Raw genomic sequence first — 21686 nt, 5'->3', positions numbered from 1 at the left:
GGGGAAAATGGGGGGAAATGGGGGAAAAAATGGGGGAAAAAAATAGAAAAATGGGGAGAAATTGGGGAAATAGGGGAAAAATAGGGGGGAATGGGGGGGAAATAGGGAAAAATGGGGGAAATGGGGGAAAATTGGGAATGGGGGAAATGGGGGGGAATGGGGAAAAAAAAGAAAATGGGGAAAATGGGGGGAAATGGGGAAAATGGGGGAAAATGGGGGAAATAGGGAAAAATGGGGGGAAATGGGGGAAAATTGGGGAAAATAGGGGAATGGGGGAAAATGGGGGAAATGGGGGGAAAATGTGGGGGGAAATGGGGAAAATGGGGGAATGGGGGGAAAAATGGGGGAATGGAGGGGAAATATGGGGGAAAATTGGGGGGGAATGGAGGAAAAAATGGGGGAAAAATGGGGAGAAATGGGGGAAAAATTGGGGGGGAAATAGGGGGAAAAATAGGGAAAAATGGGGGGGAATGGGAGAAATTGGGGGGGGAAATGGGGGGGAAAATTGGGGGGGAATGGGGGTGAAATTGGGAAAAAATGGGGGAAAATAGAGAATGGGGAAAATTGGGGGAAATAGGGGGGAATGGGGGGAAATGGGAAAAATGGGGGGAAATGGGAAAATGGGGGAATGGGGGAAAAATGGGGAATGGGGAGGGAATGGAAAATGGGGGGAAATGGGGGAAATAGGGAAAAATGGGGGAAATTGGGGGAAAATTGGGGAAAAATAGGGGGAATGGGGGGGAAAATGGGGGGAAATTGGGGGAAAAATGGGGGGAAATGGGGGAAATGGGGGAAAAATGGGGGAGAAATGGGGGAAATGGGGGAATTGGGAAAAAAATGGGGGGAAAAATGGGGGGGAAATGGGGGAAAAATTGGGGGAATGGGGGGGAATGGGGGAAAAATGGGGGGGAAATGGGGGAAAAAAATGGGGGAAAAATAGGGGGAAGAATGGGGGGGAATGGGGGAAAATGGGGGGGAAAAATGGAGGAAAAAAATAGAAAAAGGGGAGAAATGGGGGAAAAAAAAGGGGGAAATGGGGGAAATGGGGGAAAAAATGGGGGGAATAGGGGAAAAATGGGGGAGAAAATGGGAAAATTGGGGAAAAATAGGGGGGAATGGGGGGGGAAATAGGAAAAATGGGAGGAAATGGGGGAAAAATGGGGAAAATAGGGGAAAAATGGGGGGGAAATGGGGGAAAAAACAGTCCATCCCAGTCCCTCCCAGTCCCTCCCAGTCCCAGTTTATCCCAGTCCCTCCCAGTCTCTTCCAGTCCCAGTTTATAACAGTCCATCCCAGTCCATTCCAGTCCCTCCCAGTCCCAGTTTATCCCAGTTTATCCCAGTCCCTCCCAGTCTATCCCAGTCCCAGTCCATCCCAGTCCCTCCCAGTCCCAGTCCCCCCAGTCCCTCCCAGTCCATCCCATTCCCAGTCCCTCCCATTCCCAGTCCCCCAGTCCATCCCAGTCCCCCCCATTCCCAGTCCCAGTCCCAGTCTCCCCAGTCCCCCCATTCCCAGTCCCAGTCCCAGTCCCCCAGTCCACCCAGTCCCAGTCCCCCAGTCCCTCCCAGTCCCAGTCCCCCCAGTCCCCCCAGTCTCCCCCATTCCCAGTCCTCCCATTCCCAGTCCCCCCAGTCCCCCCCATTCCCAGTCCCCCCAGTCCATCCCAGTCTCCTCGCAGGCCCTGCTGCTGCAGCTGCTGACGGCGCTGGCGGCCGTGGCGGGCTCCGCCTGCTCCCTGCTGGCCGAGGGCTCCGGCGCCGCCGGCGCCATGGCCGCCATCTTGCCCTTCACCGCCGGCGGCTTCATCTACCTGGGCACGGTGTCGGTGCTGCCCGAGATCCTCGGCCACGCCGGCGCCGGCCCGGCGCTGCTGCAGCTCCTGGCGCTGCTGGCCGGCGTGGCCATGATGCTGCTGATCGCCCTCTACGAGTAGGAATTCCCGGATTTGCCCCGAATTCCCGGGAAATCGGGGAAATGGGTGAAATGGGCCCGGCCGGGTCACCCCCCCCGCTGTGGGATGGGGAATGGTACGGTCCGGTGGGGGGGGGGTGTCGTTGGGGAGTTGGGAGGGGGAAATGGCGGAAAATGGGGAAAATGGCGGAAAATGGGGAAAATGGCGGAAAATGGCGGAAAATGGGGATTTTGGGGAAAATGGCGGAAAATTGGGGTTTGGGGGAAAATGGCGGAAAATGGGAATTGGGGGGAAAATGGGGATTTTGGGGGAAAATGGGGATTTTGGGGGGAAAATGGCGGAAAATGGGGATTTTGGATTGGAGGGGGAAAATGGCGGAAAATGGGGATTGGGGGGAAAATGGGGAAAATGGCAGAAAATGGGGATTGGGGGAAAATGGCGGAAAATGGGGATTGGGGGAAAATGGGGGAAAATGGAGATTTTGGGAAAATGGCGGAAAATGGGGATTGGGGGGAAAATGGGGATTTTGGGGAAAATGCGGAAAATTGGGGTTTGGGGGAAAATGGCGGAAAATGGGGATTGGGGGAAAATGGCGGAAAATGGGGATTGGGGGGAAAATGGGGGAAAATGGAGATTTTGGGGAAAATGGCGGAAAATTGGGGTTGGGGGGAAAATGGCGGAAAATGGGGATTGGGGGGAAAATGGGGGAAAATGGAGATTTTGGGGAAAATGGCGGAAAATTGGGGTTGGGGGGAAAATGGCGGAAAATGGGGATTGGGGGGAAAATGGGGGAAAATGGCGGAAAATGGGGATTGGGGGGAAAATGGCGGAAAATGGGGATTGGGGGAAAATGGGGGAAAATGGGGAAAATGGGGGAAAATGGCGGAAAATGGGGATTGGGGGGAAAATGGCAATTTGAGGGGGAAAATGGCGGGAAAATGGGAATTTTGGGGGTTGGAGGGGGAAAATGGCGGAAAATGAGAATTTTTGGGGGGGAAAATGGCGGGAAAATGGGGATTTTGGGGGGGGAAATGGCGGAAAATGGGAATTTTGGGGATTGGAGGGGGAAAATGGCGGAAAATGGGGATTTGGGGCAGAAAATGGGGATTGGGGGGGGAAAATGGCGGAAAATGGGAATTTCGGGGGGAAAATGGCGGAAAATGGGAATTTTGGGGATTGGAGGGGGAAAATGGCAGAAAATGGGAATTTTGGGGGAATGGCGGAAAATGGGGAATTTGGGGGAAAATGGCGAAATGGGAATTTGGGATTTGGGGATTGGAGGGGGGAAAGCGGCTCGAGAAAATGGAAATTTGGGAAATCGGCCCGGAAAGAATTGGGAAATTTGGGAGAATTAGCTCCAAATAATTGGGAAATTTGGGGTTTTGGAGGGAAAAAATTGCCTGAAAAAATGAGAAATTTGGGAGAATCAGCCCGAAAAAATGGGAAATTTGGGGTTTTGGAGGGAAAAATCGACCTGAAGAAATGGGGAATTTGGGAAAATCGGCCTGGAAAAAATTGGGAAATTTGGGAGAATCAGCACAAAATAAATGGGAAATTTGGGAGAATCAGCCCAAAAAAAAGGGAATTTGGGAGTTTGGAGGGAAAAAATCGGCCTGAAGAAATGGGGAATTTGGGAAAATCAGCCCGAAAAAAATTGGAAAATTTGGGGTTTTGGAGGGAAAAATCGGCCCGAAAAAATGGGAAATTTGGGGTTTTGGAGGTAAAAAATCATCCCGAAAAAAATGGAAAATTTGGGGTTTTAGACCTAAAACCTCACCCCATAAAAATGGAAAATTCGGGATTTTGGAACGGGAATTTTGGGGGGTTTTTTTGGAATTTCTGGAGTTTTTTAATCATTTTTGATGGCGTGGTGGCAAATCATGAATAAAACATGAGGATGAGGAGGAGACGAGTGCGTGGATGAATTTGGGGTGAAAATGGGGATTTTGGGAAAAAAATGGGGATTTGGATAAAAAAATGGGGATTTTGGGGTTTTGGAATGGGAATTTTGGGGTTTTTTGGGAAAAAAACGGGGGAAAATCAAAAAAAAATGGAAAAAATCCAAGGAAATGCAGGTGCTGGAAGAACTTTTTATTAATTTGGGACATTTTGGGGACATTTGGGGATTTTGGGGACATTTGGGATTTGGGGACATTTGGGGACATTTTGGGATTTAGGAAAATTTGGGGATTTGGGGACATTTTGGGATTTAGGAAAATTTGGGATTTGGGGACATTTTGGGGACGATTTTGGGATTTGGGGACGGATTTTGGGGTCAATTTTTGGGATTTTGGGGTTGGATTTTGGGGCCATTTTCTGGGATTTCAGGCTGGTTTTGGGGTCGGATTTTGGGGTCAAATTTTGGGATTTTGGGGCTGGATTTTGGGGCCATTATTTGGAATTTGGGGGCTGGAATTTGATGTCAGTTTATGGAGTTTGGGGCTGGATTTTGGCGCCATTATTTGCGATTTTGGGACCATGTTTTGGGATTTGGGGCTGGATTTTGGGGCCATTCTTTGGGATTTTGGGGCCATTCTTTGGGATTTTGGGGCCATTCTTTGGGATTCAGGGCTGGAATTTGGGGCCATTCTTTGGGATTTTGGGGCTGGATTTTGGCGCCATTTTGTGGGATTCGCGGCTGGATTTTGGGGCCGTTCTTTCGGATATTGGGGCTGGAATTTGGGGCCATTCTTTGGGAATTTGGGGCCATTCTTTGGGATTTTGGGGCTGGATTTTGGGGACGTTCTTTGGGATTTGGAACTGAATTTTGGGGCCATTTTGGAGGATTTGGGGCTGGATTTTGGGGCCATTTTGTGGGAATTGGGGCTGGATTTTGGGGTCATTCTTTGGGATTTTGGGGCTGGATTTTGGCGCCATTTTGTGGGATTTTGGGGCTGGATTTTGGGGCCATTCTTTGGGATTTTGGGCTGGAATTTGGGGTCGTTTTTTGGGGATTTTGGGGCTGGAATTTGGGGCCGTTCTTTGGGATTTTGGGGCTGGAATTTGGGGGCCATTTTTTGGGATTTGGGGCGGGATTTTGGGGGCATTCTTTGGGATTTTGGGGCTGGAATTTGGGGCAATTCCACGGGATTTTGGGGCTGGATCTTGGGGCCATTTTGGGGGATTCGGGGCTGGAATTTGGGGCCATTCTTTGGGATTTTGGGGCTGGATTTTGGGGCCATTTTCTGGGATTCGGGGCTGGAATTTGGGGCCATTTTCCGGGTACTCGGGGCTGGATTTTGGGGCCATTCTCTGGGATTTTGGGGCTGGATTTTGGGGCCATTTTCCGGGTACTCGGGGCTGAATTTTGGGGCCATTCTTTGGGATTTGGAACTGGAATTTGGGGCCATTCTTTGGGATTTTGGGGCTGGATCTTGGGGCCATTCGTTGGGATTTCGGGGCTGGATTTTGGGGCCATTTTGGGGGATTTGGGGCTGGATTTTGGGGCCATTCTTTGGGACTTGGGGCTGGATTTTGGGGCCATTCTTCGGGATTTTGGGGCTGGATTTTGGGGCCATTTCCGGGTACTCGGGGCTGGATTTTGGGGCCATTTTGGGGATTCGGGGCTGGAATTTGGGGCCATTTTTTGGGATTTGGAACTGGAATTTGGGGCCGTTCTTTGGGATTTTGGGGCTGGATTTTGGGCCCGTTTTTGGGGATTTTGGCGCTCAGAGCACGCCGCGCTCGGCGCGGGCGCGGCCGAGCTTCATCCCGCGGATGATGAGGACGGTGCCCGCGGCGATGCCCACGATGCCCACGGCCAGCCCCAGGGCGGAGTTTGGGGCAAATTCAGGGGATTTTGGGGCTGGGTTTGGGGCTGGGTTTTGGGGCCATTCTTTGGGATTTGGGGCTGGTTTTCAGGAAACATTTTGGGGTCATTTTGAGGGATTTTGGGGCTGGATTTCAGGAAACATTTTGGGGTCATTTTGAGGGATTTTGGGGCTGGATTTCAGGAAACATTTTGGGGTCATTTTGCAAGGTTTTGCACACATTTATCTGAGATATTTTGCAGGATTTGGGGCTGGGTTTTGGGGGAAAATTTTGGGATTTTGGGGCTGGATTTTGGCGCCATTTTGTGGGATTTGGGGCTGGATTTTGGGGCCGTTCTTTGGGATTTTGGGGCTGGAATTTGGGGCCGTTCTTTGGGATTTTGGGGCTGGAATTTGGGGCAATTCCACGGGATTTTGGGGCTGGAATTTGGGGCCGTTCTTTGGGATTTTGGGGCTGGATTTTGGGGCAATTTTGGGGGATTCGGGGCTGGATTTTGGGGCCATTTTTTTGGGATTCGGGGCTGGATTTTGGGGCCATTTTGGGGATTTTGGGGCTGGATTTTGGGCCCATTTTTTGGGATTTTGGCGCTCAGAGCACGCCGCGCTCGGCGCGGGCGCGGCCGAGCTTCATCCCGCGGATGATGAGGACGGTGCCCGCGGCGATGCCCACGATGCCCACGGCCAGCCCCAGGGCGCAGATCGCCGTCTCCGTCGCCTCCGACGGCGGCACCAGGATTTGGGGTTCTGGTGGGAAAAAAAATCCCAAATTCCCAAAATTTCGGGCAATTCCCAAATCTCTTCCTTCTCCCGAATCCTTCCTCATCATCATTCCCGTTCAAAGCTCTTGGAAAATTCCCAAATTTTTCCTCTTCTCAAATTTTTTCCTGTCCCAAATTCCCATTTTCCCCTATTCCCAAATCCCCAAAATCACATATCCTGGAATTTCCACCCCAAATCCCAACAATCCCCACATTTTTTTCCCAAAAACCCCAAATTTTGTCCATTTTTTTCCCAAAATCCCCAAATCTCACCCCAATGCATCTTTCCAGGCTTGCCCATCCCTTCATGCTCCACCTTGCAAATCCTAATTCCCAATTTTCCCAAAACCCCAAAAATCCAAATTTTTTCTCCCCAAAATCCCATTTATTCCCAAAAATCCCACTTTTTCCCCAAAATCCCCAAATTTTTTCCCCAAAAATCCCAAATCCCCTCGTGCTCCACCTGGCACTCCTGATAACTCCAAATCCCCAATTTCCAAGACCCCAAAAATCCCTTTTTACCCAACAAAAATCCCATCTTTTTTTTTTGCCAAAAATCCAATTTTTTCCCCAAAAACCCCATTTTTTTTCCCCAAAATTTGGGATTTTTCCCCAAAATCCCCCAAATCTCACCCCAATGCATCTTGGCAGGCTTGCCATCCTAATAACCCCAAATCCCAATTGTCCCAAGCCCCAAAAATCTCATTTTTACCCACCAAAAACCCCATTTTTTCCCCAAAAACCCCATTTTTTCCCCCATTTTTTCCCCAAAATTTCATATTTTTTTTTTTCCCAAAACCCCCGCATCTCACCCCAATGCATCTTGGCGGGCTTGGCCAACCCCTCGTGCTCCACGTTGCCATCCTAATAACCCCAAATCCCAATTGCTCCAAATCCCAAAAATCTGGTTTTTTTCCCCAAAAACCCCATTTTTTTCCCCAAAAACCCCATTTTTCCCCCAAAAATCCCCAAATTTTTCCCCCAAAATCCCAAATCCCCTCATGCTCCACTTACCACTCCTAATAACCCCAAATCCCCATTTTCCCAAACCCCAAAAATCCCTTTTTACCCACCAAAAATCCCATTTTTTCCCCAAAAACCCCATTTTTTCCCCCATTTTTTCCCCAAAATTTCATGATTTTTTTTTTTTCCCAAAACCCCCGCATCTCACCCCAATGCATCTTTCCAGGCTTGGCCAACCCCTCGTGCTCCACCCAGCAAATCCCAAATCCCAATTTTCCCAAACCCCAAAAATCCCAATTTTTTTCCCCAAAAACCCAATTTTTTCCCCAAAAACCCCATTTTTTCCCCAAAATCCCCAAATTTTTCCCCCAAAATCCCAAATCCCCTCATGCTCCACTTACCACTCCTAATAACCCCAAATCCCCATTTTCCCAAACCCCAAAAATCCGTTTTTACCCACCAAAAATCCCAATTTTTTTCACTAAAAATCCAATTTTTTCCCCAAAAACCCCATTTTTTCCCCAAAATTTATGATTTTTTTTTTTCCCAAAACCCCCGCATCTCACCCCAATGCATCTTGGCGGGCTTGCCATCCTAATAACCCCAAATCCCCATTTTCCCAAACCCCAAAAATCCCATTTTTTTCCCCCAAAACCCCATTTTTTCCCCAAAACCCCCATTTTTTCCCCCATTTTTTCCCCAAAATTTATGATTTTTTTTTTTCCCAAAACCCCCGCATCTCACCCCAATGCATCTTGGCGGGCTTGGCCAACCCCTCGTGCTCCACCTTGCAATCCTAATAACCCCAAATCCCGATTGCTCCAAATCCCAAAAATCTGGTTTTTTTCCCCAAAAACCCAATTTTTCCCCCAAAAATCCCCAAATTTTTCCCCCAAAATCCCAAATCCCCTCATGCTCCACTTCCCACTCCTAATAACCCCAAATCCCAATTGTCCCAAACCCCAAAAATCCCTTTTCACCCACCAAAAATCCCATTTTTTTTCACTAAAAATCCAATTTTTTCCCCAAAAACCCCATTTTTTCCCCAAAATTTAATATTTTTTTTTTTCCCAAAACCCCCGCATCTCACCCCAATGCATCTTGGCGGGCTTGCCATCCTAATAACCCCAAATCCCCATTTTCCCAGACCCCAAAAATCCCATTTTTTTTCACTAAAAATCCAATTTTTTCCCCAAAAACCCCATTTTTTCCCCAAAATTTATGATTTTTTTTTTCCCAAAACCCCCGCATCTCACCCCAATGCATCTTGGTGGGCTTGGCCAACCCCTCGTGCTCCACCTGGCAGTCGTAGTAGTCGCCGGGCGCGGGCACGAAGGGCAGGTAGGAGAACTTGCGGAAGGTGAAGTCGCGGTCGGGGTAAAATGGCGTCTCCAGGACGCCGCGCGTCACCGGCGCCCCGTTGCGCAGCCAGCGCAGCTCCAGCGCCGGCGGCCAGAACTTGGTGACCGAGCAGATCAGGATGTTGGGCTCGTCCTGCTCCACCGGCTGCTTGGGGAACACGGCCACCTCCGGCGGCTCTGGGGAGTCCCGGAGAAAATTTGGGATTTAGTGGAATCGGCGGAGATTTGGGGTGGATCCATCTGGAAGTGGGTTGGGTCCATCTTGGATTGGGTTGGAACCAGTTGGGGTTGGGTTGGAACCAGTTGGAATTGAGTTTGAGGGACACCAAATTTTGGAATTCCACCAGGAACCTTCTGGAATGGGGGTTCGATGTTTGGGTTGAAATCCCTTGGAATTGGGTTGGATCCAACTGGGGTTGAGTTTGATCCAACTGGGATTGGGTTGGAACCAGTTGGAATTGAGTTTGAGGGACACCAAATTTTGGGGTTCCACCAGGAACCTTCTGGAATTGGGGTTGGATTTTTGGGTTGAAATCTCCTGGAATTGGGTTGGATCCATCTGGAATTGGGTTGGAACCAACTGGGGTAGAGTTTAATCCATCTTTCATTGGGTTTGAGGGACACCAAAATTTGGGATTCCATCAAGATCCTTCTGGAATTGGGGTTGGATGTTTGGGTTGAAATCCCCTGGAATTGGGTTGGGTCCATCTTGGATTGGGTTGGATCCATCTTTCATTGGGTTGGATCAAATTTGGATTGGGTTTGAGGGACACCAAACTTTGGGATTCCACCAGGAACCTTCTGGAATTGGGGTTGGATTTTTGGGTTGAAATCTCCCGAAATTGGGTCGGATCCAACTGGGATCGGGTCGGAATCCCCCGGGATCGGGCGGGCCCTGGCCGGGATCGGCGTCTCCAGGACGCCGCGCGTCACCGGCGCCCCGTTGCGCAGCCAGCGCAGCTCCAGCGCCGGCGGCCAGAACTTGGTGACCGAGCAGATCAGGATGTTGGGCTCGTCCTGCTCCACCGGCTGCTTGGGGAACACGGCCACCTCCGGAGGCTCTGGGGAGTCCCGGAGAAAATTTGGGATTTAGTGGAATCGGCGGAGATTTGGGGTGGGTGCATCTGGAATTGGGTTGGATCCATCTTGGATTGGGTTGGAACCAGTTGGGGTTGGGTTGGAACCAGTTGGAATTGAGTTTGAGGGACACCAAAGTTTGGAATTCCACCAGGAACCTTCTGGAATTGGGGTTCGATGTTTGGGTTGAAATCCCTTGTAATTGGATTGGATCCATCTTGTATTGGGTTGGATCCATCTGGGATTGGGTTGGATCCATCTTGTATTGGGTTGGAACCAGTTGGGGTTGGGTTGGAACCATCTTTCATTGAGTTGGATCAAGTTTGGATTGGGTTTGAGGGACACCAAAGTCTGGGGTTCCATCAGGAACCTTCTGGAATTGGGGTTGGATTTTTGGGTTGAAATCTCCTGGAATTGGGTTGGATCTAACCGAGATTGGGTTTGAACCAACTGGGATTGGGTTGGAACCAGTTGGAATTGAGTTTGAGGGACACCAAATTTTGGGGTTCCACCAGGAACCTTCTGGAATTGGGGTTGGATGTTTGGGTTGAAATCTCCTGGAATTGGGTTGGGTCCATCTTGGATTGGGTTGGATCCAACTGGGATTGGGTTGGATCCATCTTTCATTGAGTTAGATGCAATTGGGATTGAGTTTGAGGGACACCAAAGTTTGGGATTCCACCAGGAACCCTAAGGAATTTGGGTTGGATTTTTGGGTTGAAATCTCCTGGAATTGGGTTGGATCCATCTGGAATTGGGTTGGAACCAACTGGGGTTGAGTTTGATCCAACTGGGATTGGGTTGGAACCAGTTGGAATTGGGTTTGAGGAACACCAAATTTTGGAATTCCACCAGGAACCTTCTAGAATTGGGCTGAAATCCCCTGGATTTGGGGCCGGATCCAACTGGGATTGGTTCTGAGGAACACCAAAGTTTGGAGTTCCACCAGGAACCTTCCAGAATTGGGGTCGGATCCAACTGGGATTGGGTTGGAACCAGTTGGAATTGGGTTTGAGGAACACCAAATTTTGGAGTTCCACCAGGAACCTTTCAGAATTGGGGTCAGATCCAACTGTGATTGGCTCTGAGGAACACCAAATTTTGGAGTTCCACCAGGAACCTTCTGGAATTGGGCTGAAATCCCCTGGATTTGGGGCTGGATCCACCTGGGGTTGGTTCTGAGGAACACCAAAGTTTGGAGTTCCACCAGGAACCTTCCGGAATTGGGCTGAAATGGAGGTCGGATCCACCTGGGGTTGGTTTTGAGGAACACCAAATTTTGGAGTTCCACCAGGAACCTTCTGGAATTGGGTCGGATCCAACTGGGATTGGTTCTGAGGAACACCAAAGTTTGGGATTTCACCAGGAACCTCCCAAAATCGTGCTGAAATGGAGGTCGGATCCACCTGGGATTGGTTCTGAGGAACACCAAATTTTGGAGTTCCACCAGGAACCTTCTGGAATTGGGCTGAAATCCTCTGGATTTGGGGTCGGATCCAACTGGGATTGGTTCTGAGGAACACCAAATTTTGGAGTTCCACCAGGAACCTCCCGAAATCGGGCTGAAATGGAGGTCAGATCCAACTGGGATTGGTTCTGAGGAACACCAAATTTTGGAGTTCCACCAGGAACCTTCTGGAATCGGGCTGAAATGGAGGTCGGATCCAAGTGGGATTGGTTCTGAGGAACACCAAAGTTTGGAATTCCACCAGGAACCTTCTGGAATTGGGGTCGGATCCAACTGGGGTTGATTTTGAGGAACACCAAATTTTGGAGTTCCACCAGGAACCTTCCGGAATTGGGCTGAAATCCTCTGGATTTGGGGTCGGATCCAACTGGGATTGGCTTGGAACCAGTTGGAATTGGGTTTGAGGGACACCAAAGTTTGGGATTCCACCAGGAACCTCCCAAAATCGGGCTGAAATGGAGGTCGGATCCAACTGGGGTTGGTTCTGAGGAACACCAAATTTTGGAATTCCACCTGGAACCTTCCGGAATTGGGCTGAAATCCTCTGGCTTTGGGGTCGGATCCAACTGGGATTGGCTTGGAACCAGTTGGAATTGGGTTTGAGGAACACCAAATTTTGGAATTCCACCAGGAACCAGTTGGAATTGGGTTTGAGGAACACCAAATTTTGGAATTCCACCAGGAACCTTCTGGAATTGGGGTCGGATCCAACTGGGATTGGTTCTGAGGAACACCAAATTTTGGAGTTCCACCAGGAACCTTCTGGAATTGGGGTCAGATCCAACTGGGGTTGGTTTTGAGGAACACCAAATTTTGGGATTCCACCAGGAACCTTCTAGAATTGGGCTGAAATCCCCTGGATTTGGGGTCGGACCCAACTGGGATTGGTTCTGAGGAACACCAAAGTTTGGAGTTCCACCAGGAACCTTCTGGAATTGGGCTGAAATCCCCTGGATTTGGGGTCGGATCCACCTGGGATTGGTTCTGAGGAACACCAAAGTTTGGAGTTCCACCAGGAACCTTCTGGAATTGGGCTGAAATGGAGGTCGGACCCAACTGGGATTGGTTCTGAGGAACACCAAATTTTGGAGTTCCACCTGGAACCTTCTGGAATTGGGGCCGGATCCAACTGGGGTTGATTTTGAGGAACACCAAATTTTGGAGTTCCACCAGGAACCTTCTGGAATTGGGCTGAAATCCTCTGGATTTGGGGCCGGACCCAACTGAGATTTGGTTTGAGGAACACCAAATTTTGGGATTCCACCAGGAACCTTCTGGATTTGGGGCCGGATCCAACTGGGATTGGGTTGGAACCAGTTGGAATTGGGTTTGAGGAACACCAAATTTTGGGATTCCACCAGGAACCTCCCGAAATCGGGTTGAAATGGAGGCCGGATCCACCTGGGGTTGGTTCTGAGGAACACCAAATTTTGGAGTTCCACCAGAAACCTTCCGGAATTGGGCTGAAATCCCCTGGATTTGGGGTCGGATCCAACTGGGATTTGGTTTGAGGAACACCAAATTTTGGAGTTCCACCAGGAACCTCCCCGGACTCACCGCTGGGAACTCGGGATCGGTTGTAGGCCCTCATGGAGCTCTAGTTGGATGTTTGGTTTGAAATCTCCTGGAATTGGGTCAAGTCCAACTGGGATGGGTCTAATCCAACTGGGATTGAGTTTGTTCCATCTTTCATTGGGTTGGACCCAACTGGGATTTGGTTTGAGGAACTCCAAATTTTGGAATTCCACCAGGAACCTTCTGGAATTGGGTTGAAATCCCCTGGAATTTGGGTCGGATCCAACTAGGATTGGGTTGGAACCAGTTGGAATTGGGTTTGAGGAACACCAAATTTTGGAATTCCACCAGGAACCAGTTGGAATTGGGTTTGAGGAACACCAAATTTTGGAATTCCACCAGGAACCTTTCAGAATTGGGGCCGGATCCAACTGGGATTGGGTCGGAACCAGTTGGAATTGGTTCTGAGGAACACCAAATTTTGGAGTTCCACCAGGAACCTCCCGAAATCGTGCTGAAATGGAGGTCGGAACCAGTTGGAATTGGTTCTGAGGAACACCAAAGTTTGGAGTTCCACCAGGAACCTCCCCGGACTCACCGCTGGGAACTCGGGATCGGTTGTAGGCCCTCATGGAGCTCTCCAGGTTCTGCTTGTCGATGGCGATGTTCTGCAGCGCGCCCTGCGCCTCGAAGCTGGCGAACTGCTGGAACTCGGGCAGCCTCCAGAAGGTCTCCTCGTCCTTCACGTGGAAGATCTCGTCGCCGTCGAAGTCGAACATGAACTCCTCGGCGTCGGGCGCCGCGCCCAGGGACTTCTGGTAGAACTCGGTCTGGACGATGCTGTGATCGGCTGGGAGGAGGATTTTGGGTGGAAATGGGGGGAAAATTGGAGAATTTGATCAAAATTCCAGGAAAATTGGGGATTTTGGGTGGAAATCGGGGGGAATTGGAGATTTTGGGTGGAAATGGGGGGGAATTGGGGATTTGGGGTGGAAATCCAGGAAAATTGGGGGTTTTGGGTGGAAATTCCAGGAAAATGGGGATTTTTGATCAAAATTCCAGGAAAATTGGGGATTTTGGGTGGAAATCCCGGGAGAATTGGAGATTTTGGGTGGAAATCCCGGGAAAATTGGAGATTTGGGGTGGAAATGGCGGGAGAATTGGGGGTTTTGGGTGGAAATCCGGGAAAATTGGAGGTTTTGGGTGGAAATCCCGGGAAAATTGGAGATTTGGGGTGGAAATCCTGGGAAAATTGGAGGTTTCTGCTCAAAATCCCGGGAAAATTGGAGATTTTTGATGAAAATTCCAGGAAAATTGGAGAATTTGGATCAAAATTCCAGGAAAAATGGGATTTTGGATGAAAATTCCAGGAAAATTGGGGATTTTGGATCAAAATTCCAGGAAAATTGGGATTTTTGATGAAAATTCCAGGAAAATTGGAGAATTTGATCAAAATTCCCGGAAAATTGGGATTTTTTAATCAAAATAATGGGAAAATTGGGATTTTGGATCAAAACCCCAGGAAAATTGGAGATTTTTGGATCCAAATAATGGGGAAAATTGGGGATTTGTACTTAAAATTCAAGAAAATTGGAGATTTCTACTCAAAATTGCAGGAAAATTGAAGATTTTATCTCAAAATCCCAGAAAATTGGAGATTTTGGCTGAATATCCTTGGAAAATCGGGGATTTTTGATCAAAATCCCAGGAAAATTTGGGATCTGAAAAAAAATACAGGATTTCCACTCAAAATTCCAGGAGAATTGGGGATTTTTGGTCAAAATCCTGGGAAAATTGAGGATTTTTGAACAAAATCCCAGGAAAATTTTGATTTTTGGTCAAAATCCTGGGAAAATTGGGGATTTGTACTTAAAATCCAAGAAAATTGGGGATTTCTATTCAAAATCCCAGGAAAAAATCAGGATTTTTACTCAAAATCCTGGGAAATTTGGGAATTTCAGCTCCAAATCCGAGAAAATTTAGGAATTTTTTCTCAAAATCCTAGGAAAAATCAGATTTTTTCTAAAAATTCTTGGAAAATTCAGGATTTTTACCCCAAATCCCAGGAAAAATCAGGATTTTTTTTGCAAAATTCCCTGAAAATTCAGGATTTTTACTCAAAATCCAAAAAAAAAGGGGAATTTTTACTCAAAATCCCAGGAAAAATCAGAATTTTAAATGAAAATCATGGGAAATTTGGGGATTTCGATTCAAAATCCCAGGAAAATTGGGGATTTTAGCTCAAAATCAAAAAAAAATTGGGGATTTTTACTCAAAATCCCAATAAAATGGGGATTTTTACCCAAAATCCCAGGAAAAATCAGGATTTTTACTCAAAATCCCAGAAAATTGGGGCATTTCTGCTCAATATCCCAGAAAAATCAGGATTTTTTACTCAAAATCCCCAAAAAATTCAGAATTTTTCCCCAAAATCCCAGGAAAATTGGGGTTGACAGCACCACAAGCTCCAAAAATCCCAAAAAATTCCAATTTGGGCCCTCTCAGACCCCAAAAATTTGGAAAAAAAGGAAATTTGGCCTCGCCCAGCCCCAAAATTCCGGGAAAAAGAGGAAGTGAAAATTCCCAGTTCCCCAAATTTTGGGTACAGGGGGGTTGGGCACTCCCAGACCCCAAAAATCCACAAAAAATCGGATTTTTGGGAACACCAAACTCCAAAAATCCTGAAAAATTGGGATTTAGGCACTTCCAGAGCCCCAAAATCCCGAAAAAACTGGGGATTTGGGAATATTCAGAATCCCAAAATTGTGGAAAATGAGGAAATGGGAATTTTGAGTTCCCCAAATTTTGGGTACAGGGGGGTTGGGAACACCCAGACCCCAAAAATCCACAAAAAATTGGATTTTTGGGAACACCAAACTCCAAAAATCCTGAAAATTTGGGATTTAGGCACTTCCAGCTCCCAAAAAATTCAGGAAAAATAAGATTTTGGAATTCTCAGTTCCCCAAATTTTGGGTACAGGGGGGTTTGGCCAATCAGAGCCCCCCAAAATTTTGGGTACAGGGGGGTTTGGCCAATCCCAGCCCCCAAAAAATTCTGGAAAAAGAGAATTTGGGAATTCTCAGTTCCCAAAATTTTGGGTACAGGGGGGTTTGGCCAATCCCAGCCCCCCAAAATTTTGGGTACAGGGGGGTTTGGCCAATCAGAGCCCCCCAAAATTTTGGGTACAGGGGGGTTTGGCCAATCAGAGCCCCCCAAAATTTTGGGTACAGGGGGGTTTGGGCAATCCCAGCCCTCCAAAATCCTGGAAAAGGAGGATTTGGGAATTCTCCGTTCCCAAAATTTTGGGTACAGGGGGGTTTAGCCAATCCCAGCCCCCCAAAATCCTGGAAAAAGAGGAACTCGGCCACACCCAACCCCCAAAATCTCCAAAAAAAGGGGGAAAAAACCCCAAAAACCCATCTGGGGAACCACGCCCTTCCCCAAAACCCCCCAAACCCCCCCCAAAACCCCCCAAAAACCCCCCAAAACCCCCCAAAATGGGCTGAGACCCCTTTAACCCCTTGACTCCCACCCCCCAAGCCCGCAGCCCCAGCCCGCGGCCCCGGGAGCCCCCAGCCCCACCTGGGAGCCCCCAGAGTGCGGGCAGGCTCAGCGCCAGCAGCGGCAGCAGCCGGGGCACGCTCCGCGCTCCGGCCATGGCGCCCCGGGCTCCGCGACGCGGCCAAGGGCCGGAGCTGCTCCCGGGAAAGCGGCGCCCGACTGGGGGCACCGGGAGCGGGGCAGCGGCACCCCAAAAAGCGCCCGGCCAATGGGAGCGCGGCGCGGGCGGCGCGTCACCGGTTGCCGGGTAGAGGCTGGGGAAAAGCGCGCTCCTCAGAAAATTCCAGCCAATCGGAGCGCGGCGCGCCGATGAGTCATCGGTTGCTGGGCAGAGCGCCTGAAAATCGGGCTCCGAACGGAACCGGCCAATCGGAGCGCGGGAAAAACAGCCCGGCCAATCGTGGAGGAGCCGAAAAAAGTTGCAGCCAATCAAAGCTCGGCCGAAAACCACGGCCGACCAATCAGGGAGCGCGTCCCTAATGACCCCGCGGCGCTCCGCGCTGGTTCCCGCAGTGCAGCGCGGCTGGTCCCGGTGGTCCCGGTGCGGCGCTGGCCATGGGGCTCGGGGCGGCAGCCGGGGCCGTGCTGGTGGCACTGGTGGCGCTGGGAGCCGCCCCGGCTGCGGGCGCGGAGCTCTCGGGTGAGCGGGGAGGGGGCGGAGCGGTGGGGAGGCTGGGGAAGGGGGAAATGGGGAGGGGGCACCCCAAACCCGAGCCCGAGGGGCTGGGGATCGGGGGAGTGGTGTTAAAATGGGTGGGAAAGGGGAAAATTCGGGAGCCCCGAAGTGATTTCGGGGCGCGGCCGGAGGCGGGAGGGGAGAGGATGCGGAAGGGGAACTGGGGGAAGGGGACAAAGAGGAAGCGGCAGCGCGGGCAGGAGGGTCCCAGGGCGGCCGTGGGGCACAGGGGGTGCGGGGTGGGGGTGCGGGGTGGGCCCCGGGGGGCTGGGGGTGCTGGGGGGAGCTGGGGGCACCCCCTGAGATGGGTCCTGCACCCACAGAGGTGTTCCAGTTCATGGGAAAGTCCGAGTGTCACTTCACGAACGGCACGGAGAAGGTGAGGTACTTTCAGCGGTACATCTACAACCGGCTGCAGTACGTGATGTTCGACAGCGACGTGGGGGAGTACGTGGGGTTCACCCCTGCTGGGGAGAAGAATGCCAAGCGCTGGAACAGCGACCCGGAATGGATGGAGTTGAAACGGGGTCAAGTGGACAATTACTGCCGGCACAACTACCGGATTGTCACCCCGTTCAGCGTGGAGCGCCGAGGTGAGCGCGGGGCAGAGCGTGTCCCCTCGGGCCCGGCCCTGCCAACGGCCCCGGGGCCCCTCGAAACCTCCCTGGGAATCGGCCCGGAGCCCTCAGCCCTCCCTGGGCCCATCCCTGGTTCTTCCCAGTCCCTCCCCGTCCATCCCAGTCCATCCCAGTCCCTGCTTTTCCAACCCAGTCCATTCCCAATCCTCAGTCCATTTCCAGTCCCTCCCAGTCCATCCCAGTGCATTCCCAACTCATTCCGAGGCCCTCACAATCCATCCCAGTCCCTCCCAGTCCATCCTAAATTGGTCCCAGTCCATTCCCACTCCCTCCCAGTCCCCCCCAGTCCCCCCCAGTCCCCTCCCAGTCCCTCCCAGTCCCTCCCAGTTCCCTCCCAGTCCCTCCCAGTCCCTCCCAGTTCCCTCCCAGTCCCTCCCAGTTCCCTCCCAGTCCCTCCCAGTCCCTCCCAGTCCCTCCCAGTTCCCTCCCAGTCCCTCCCAGTCCCCCCCAGTCCCTCCCCAGTCCCTCCCAGTCCATCCCAGTCCACTGCCTGACCCTCCTTTTCCAACCCAGTCCATTCGCAATAACATCCAGTGTATTCCCAGTCCCTCCCAGTCTCTCCCAGACTCTCCGAGTCGATTTCCAGTCCCTCCCAGTTGATCCCAATCTCTCCCAGTCCCTCCCAGTCCACCCCAGTCCCTCCCACTACATTCCCAGTTCCTCCCAGTCTCTCCCAGTCCATTCCCACTCCCTCCCAGTCCATCCCAGTCCATTACCAGTCCCTCACAATCCATTCCCAGTCCCTCTCAGTCCATGCCAAATCCCTTCCTAATCCCTCCCAGTCCCTCCCAGTCCATTCCCAGTCCATCCCAGTCCATTCCCAGACCCTCCCAATCCCTCCCAATCCATTCCCAGTCCATTCTCACTCCCTCCCGGTCCATCCCCAGTCCCCCCCAGTCCCCCCCAGTCCCTCCCAGTCCCTCCCAGTCTGTCCCACTCCCTCCCAGTCCATTCCAGTCACTCCCATTCCATTCCCACTCCCTCCCAGTCCCTCCCAGTCCCTCCCCACCCCTCCCCTCTCTCTCCCAGCCCCCCCAGCTGATCCCAGCCCGTCCCGCTCTCTCTCTCCCAGTGCCCCCCAGCGTGTCCATCTCGCTGGTGCCCTCGAGCTCCCAGCCCGGCCCCGGCCGCCTGCTCTGCTCCGTGCTGGATTTCTACCCTGCCCCGATCCAGGTGAGGTGGTTCCAGGGCCAGCAGGAGCTCTCGGAGCACGTGGTGGCCACCGACGTGGTCCCCAACGGGGACTGGACCTACCAGCTGCTGGTGCTGCTGGAAACCCCCCCCCGGCGCGGGCTCACCTACACCTGCCAGGTGGAGCACGGCAGCCTGGAGCAGCCCCTGAGCCGCCACTGGGGTACGGGGGAGCCGCTGGGGCCGGGCCGGAGCCACGGCCGGGGGCTGGGAGCCACTGGGAGGCAGCTGGAGAGAGCCGGCCGGCAACTGGGAGAGGGGCTGGGGGCTGGGGGAGGGCTGGCAAGGGCTGCGGGGGGCGCTGGGGAGGGGGGGGTGGGGTTGGGGGGGTGCTGGTGGGCGCTGGGAGGGGGTTTGGGGGTGCTGGGTGTGACTGGGAAAGGGTTTGGGGTCACTCTGTTTAACTGGGAATGGGTTTGGGGGTGCTGGGTGTGACTGGGAAAGGGTTTGGGGTCACTCTGTTTAACTGGGAATGGGTTTGGGGGTGCTGGGTGTGACTGGGAGGGGGTTTGGGGTCACTCATTTTAACTGGGAATGGGATTGGGGGTGCTGGGTGTGACTGGGAAAGGGTTTGGGGTCACTCTGTTTAACTGGGAATGGGTTTAGGGGTGCTGGGTGTGACTGGGAGGGGGTTTGGGGTCACTCTGTTTAACTGGGAATGGGTTTGGGGGTGTTGGGTGTGACTGGGAAAGGGTTTGGGGTCACTCTGTTTAACTGGGAATGGGTTTGGGGGTGCTGGGTGTGACTGGGAGGGGGTTTGGGATCACTCTGTTTAGCTGGGAATGGGATTGGGGCTGCTGGGTGTGACTGGGATCGAATTTGGGGAAGCTGGGATGAACTGGGAGGGATTTTCTGGGTGCTGGGATTTACTGGGAGGGGGTTTGGGAGTGCCGGTTTTAACTGGGATCGGGTTTGGGGGTGCTGGCAGGGACTGGGAGGGAGTTTGGTGATGCTGGGAGTAACAGAGATGGGATTTGGGGATATTGGGAGTTACTGGGTGAGAGTTTCGGAGTTCTGGGATTTACTGGGAGGGAGTTTGGGGTGCCGGGTGTGGCTGGGAAGGATTTTTTGGGTTCTGGGATTTACTGGGAGGGAGTTTGGGGGTACCGGGTGTGGCTGGGAAGGATTTTTTGGGTTCTGGGATTTACTGGGAGGGGGTTTGGGGGTGCCGGGTGTTCCTGGCAGGGGTCGGGGGAGGTTTCGGGGGGTCCCGGCCGGGCTGGGTTCAGGGGGGCCGAGCGGGAGGGCGGCGGGAGGGTCTCGGGGTGTCCGTGCGAGGTTTTGGGGGTGCTGAGCCCCGCGCCCCCCCAGAGATGCCGCCGGACGCCGCCCGCAGCAAGATGCTGACGGGCATCGGGGGCTTCGTCCTGGGCTCGGTCTTCCTGGCGCTGGGGCTCGGCTTCTACCTGCGCAAGAAGGTCCGGGGGGGTGCCGGGGGTCGTGTCCCCCCCGGGCCGGAGCGGCCGCGCTCCCCCCGGGGCCCCCGGCCCGGGCTCACCCCCTTTTCTCTGCCCGCAGAGCTCCTGAGCCGCCGGCGGCCGCAGCCGCTCCCCGCGGCCTCGGGCCCGGCCGGGACCCCCCGCTCCGTCCCCGCGGCGATTTTGGGGGGGTCGCGTGTCCCCCCCAGCCCCGCTGCCGCTCTGCCCCCGCCCGCCCGCTCCCAGCGCTCCCAATAAAGCTTCCCAGTTGGCGCCGGGGCCGTTTCTTGGGGGGCGCAGGGGAGGGGTCTGGGGGGGCTGTGATTTGGGGGGAATCGATCCGGTCCCGGGATTGATCCGGATTTGGGACCCCCGTGTGTCCCCCCCTTGTCCCCCCGCTCCGGACCCTCGTTGAGAGCCACCCGAACCCCAGCGCGGCACCCGGGGAGCCCCAAAAAGCGCCGGGAACCCCCGAAACTGCACGTGGGAGATATGGGGAGGGGGCGCAGGCCGGGCCCAGAACCTTGCGCTGCCCAGGCCCGAGCTGACCCGGCCCCATCCCGGTTCTATCCCGGTCCAATCCCGGCTCCATCCCGGCCCCATCCCGGATCCATCCCCGGCCCCATCCCGGTCCCATCCCGGTTCCATCTCGGCCCCAGCCCCATCCCGGCTCCATCCCCGTCTCCATCCCGGTTCCATCCTCGGTTTTTTCCCGGTTCCATTCCCGGCTCCATCCCGGCTCCATCCCGGTTCCATCCCTCTTCTATCCCCGGCTCCATCTCGGCCCCATCCCGGTTCCATCCCCGGCCCCATCTCGGTTCCATTCCCGGCTCCATCCCGGTTCCATCCCGGTTCCATCCCGGCTCCATCCCGGTCCCATCCCGGTTCCATCCCGGCTCCATCCCGGCTCCATCCCGTTTCTATCCCGGTTCCATCCCGGCCCCATCCCGGTCCAATCCCGGTTCCATCTCAGCCCCATCCAGGTCCCATCCAGCCCCATCCCAATTCCATCCCGGTTCCCTCCTGGCTCCATCCCGGTTCAATCCCGGCATCATCCCCGTCTCCATCCTCGGCTTTTTCCGGGTTCCATTCCCGGTTCCATCCCCGGCTCCATCCCGGCTCCATCCCGGTCCCATCCCGGATCCATCCCGGCTCCATCCCGTTTCTATCCCGGTTCCATCCCGGCTCCATCCCGGTTCCATCCCGGATCCATTCCCGGCTCCATCCCGTTTCTATCCCGGTTCCATCCCGGCCCCATTCCGGTCCAATCCCGGTTCCATCCCGGCCCCATCCCGGTCCCATCCCGGCTCTTTCCCGGGTCACTCTCGCTTCTATCCCGGCTCCATCCCGATTCCTCCCGCGGGACGCGAAATCTTC

At 53.0% G+C, this 21686-nt stretch overlaps 2 protein-coding genes across 3 annotated transcripts; one reads left to right on the top strand and one right to left on the bottom strand.

Moving 5' to 3' along the window:
* Positions 1-3988: 3988 nt before the first annotated feature.
* Positions 3989-16615, bottom strand: LOC110480014 (HLA class II histocompatibility antigen, DR alpha chain). Of its 2 annotated transcripts, XM_077788976.1 has the most exons (5): positions 16408-16614; positions 13423-13674; positions 8703-8941; positions 8148-8190; positions 3989-6426 (listed from the first exon to the last, which is right to left on the bottom strand). In XM_077788976.1, exons 1-5 carry the CDS (start codon positions 16481-16483, stop codon positions 6272-6274), a joined length of 765 nt encoding a protein of 254 aa, XP_077645102.1. In that variant the 5' UTR covers positions 16484-16614; the 3' UTR covers positions 3989-6271. The 2 variants fall into 2 exon arrangements, with proteins under 2 accessions (XP_077645102.1, XP_077645103.1); XM_077788977.1 differs by lacking the exon at positions 8148-8190 and having other exon boundaries at positions 8660-8941; positions 16408-16615.
* Positions 16616-16909: 294 nt separating this feature from the next.
* Positions 16910-20519, top strand: LOC110480017 (class II histocompatibility antigen, B-L beta chain). Its single transcript, XM_021547685.2, has 5 exons — positions 16910-17026; positions 17386-17655; positions 18773-19054; positions 20203-20309; positions 20410-20519. The coding sequence occupies exons 1-5, from the start codon at positions 16942-16944 to the stop codon at positions 20416-20418; spliced, it is 753 nt and encodes a 250-aa protein (XP_021403360.2). The 5' UTR covers positions 16910-16941; the 3' UTR covers positions 20419-20519.
* The last annotated feature ends 1167 nt before the right edge of the window (positions 20520-21686 follow it).

Source organism: Lonchura striata, chromosome 29, assembly GCF_046129695.1.
Source record: "Lonchura striata isolate bLonStr1 chromosome 29, bLonStr1.mat, whole genome shotgun sequence".
Taxonomy (NCBI): Eukaryota; Metazoa; Chordata; class Aves; order Passeriformes; family Estrildidae; genus Lonchura; species Lonchura striata.
This window is presented reverse-complemented; position numbering and strand designations above follow the sequence as displayed.

Excerpts from the sequence above, each read along its gene's own strand:
- LOC110480017 (XM_021547685.2), top strand. The coding sequence starts at position 16,942 with ATGGGGCTCGGGGCGGCAGCCGGGGCCGTGCTGGTGGCACTGGTGGCG. Across the intron at positions 17,027-17,385 it reads TGCGGGCGCGGAGCTCTCGG|AGGTGTTCCAGTTCATGGGA; the intron begins GTGAGCGGGGAG and ends CTGCACCCACAG. Across the intron at positions 17,656-18,772 it reads GTTCAGCGTGGAGCGCCGAG|TGCCCCCCAGCGTGTCCATC; the intron begins GTGAGCGCGGGG and ends TCTCTCTCCCAG.
- LOC110480014 (XM_077788977.1), bottom strand. The coding sequence starts at position 16,483 with ATGGCCGGAGCGCGGAGCGTGCCCCGGCTGCTGCCGCTGCTGGCGCTG. Across the intron at positions 13,675-16,407 it reads CGCACTCTGGGGGCTCCCAG|CCGATCACAGCATCGTCCAG; the intron begins GTGGGGCTGGGG and ends TCCTCCTCCCAG. Across the intron at positions 8,942-13,422 it reads CCGATCCCGAGTTCCCAGCG|AGCCGCCGGAGGTGGCCGTG; the intron begins GTGAGTCCGGGG and ends GGGACTCCCCAG.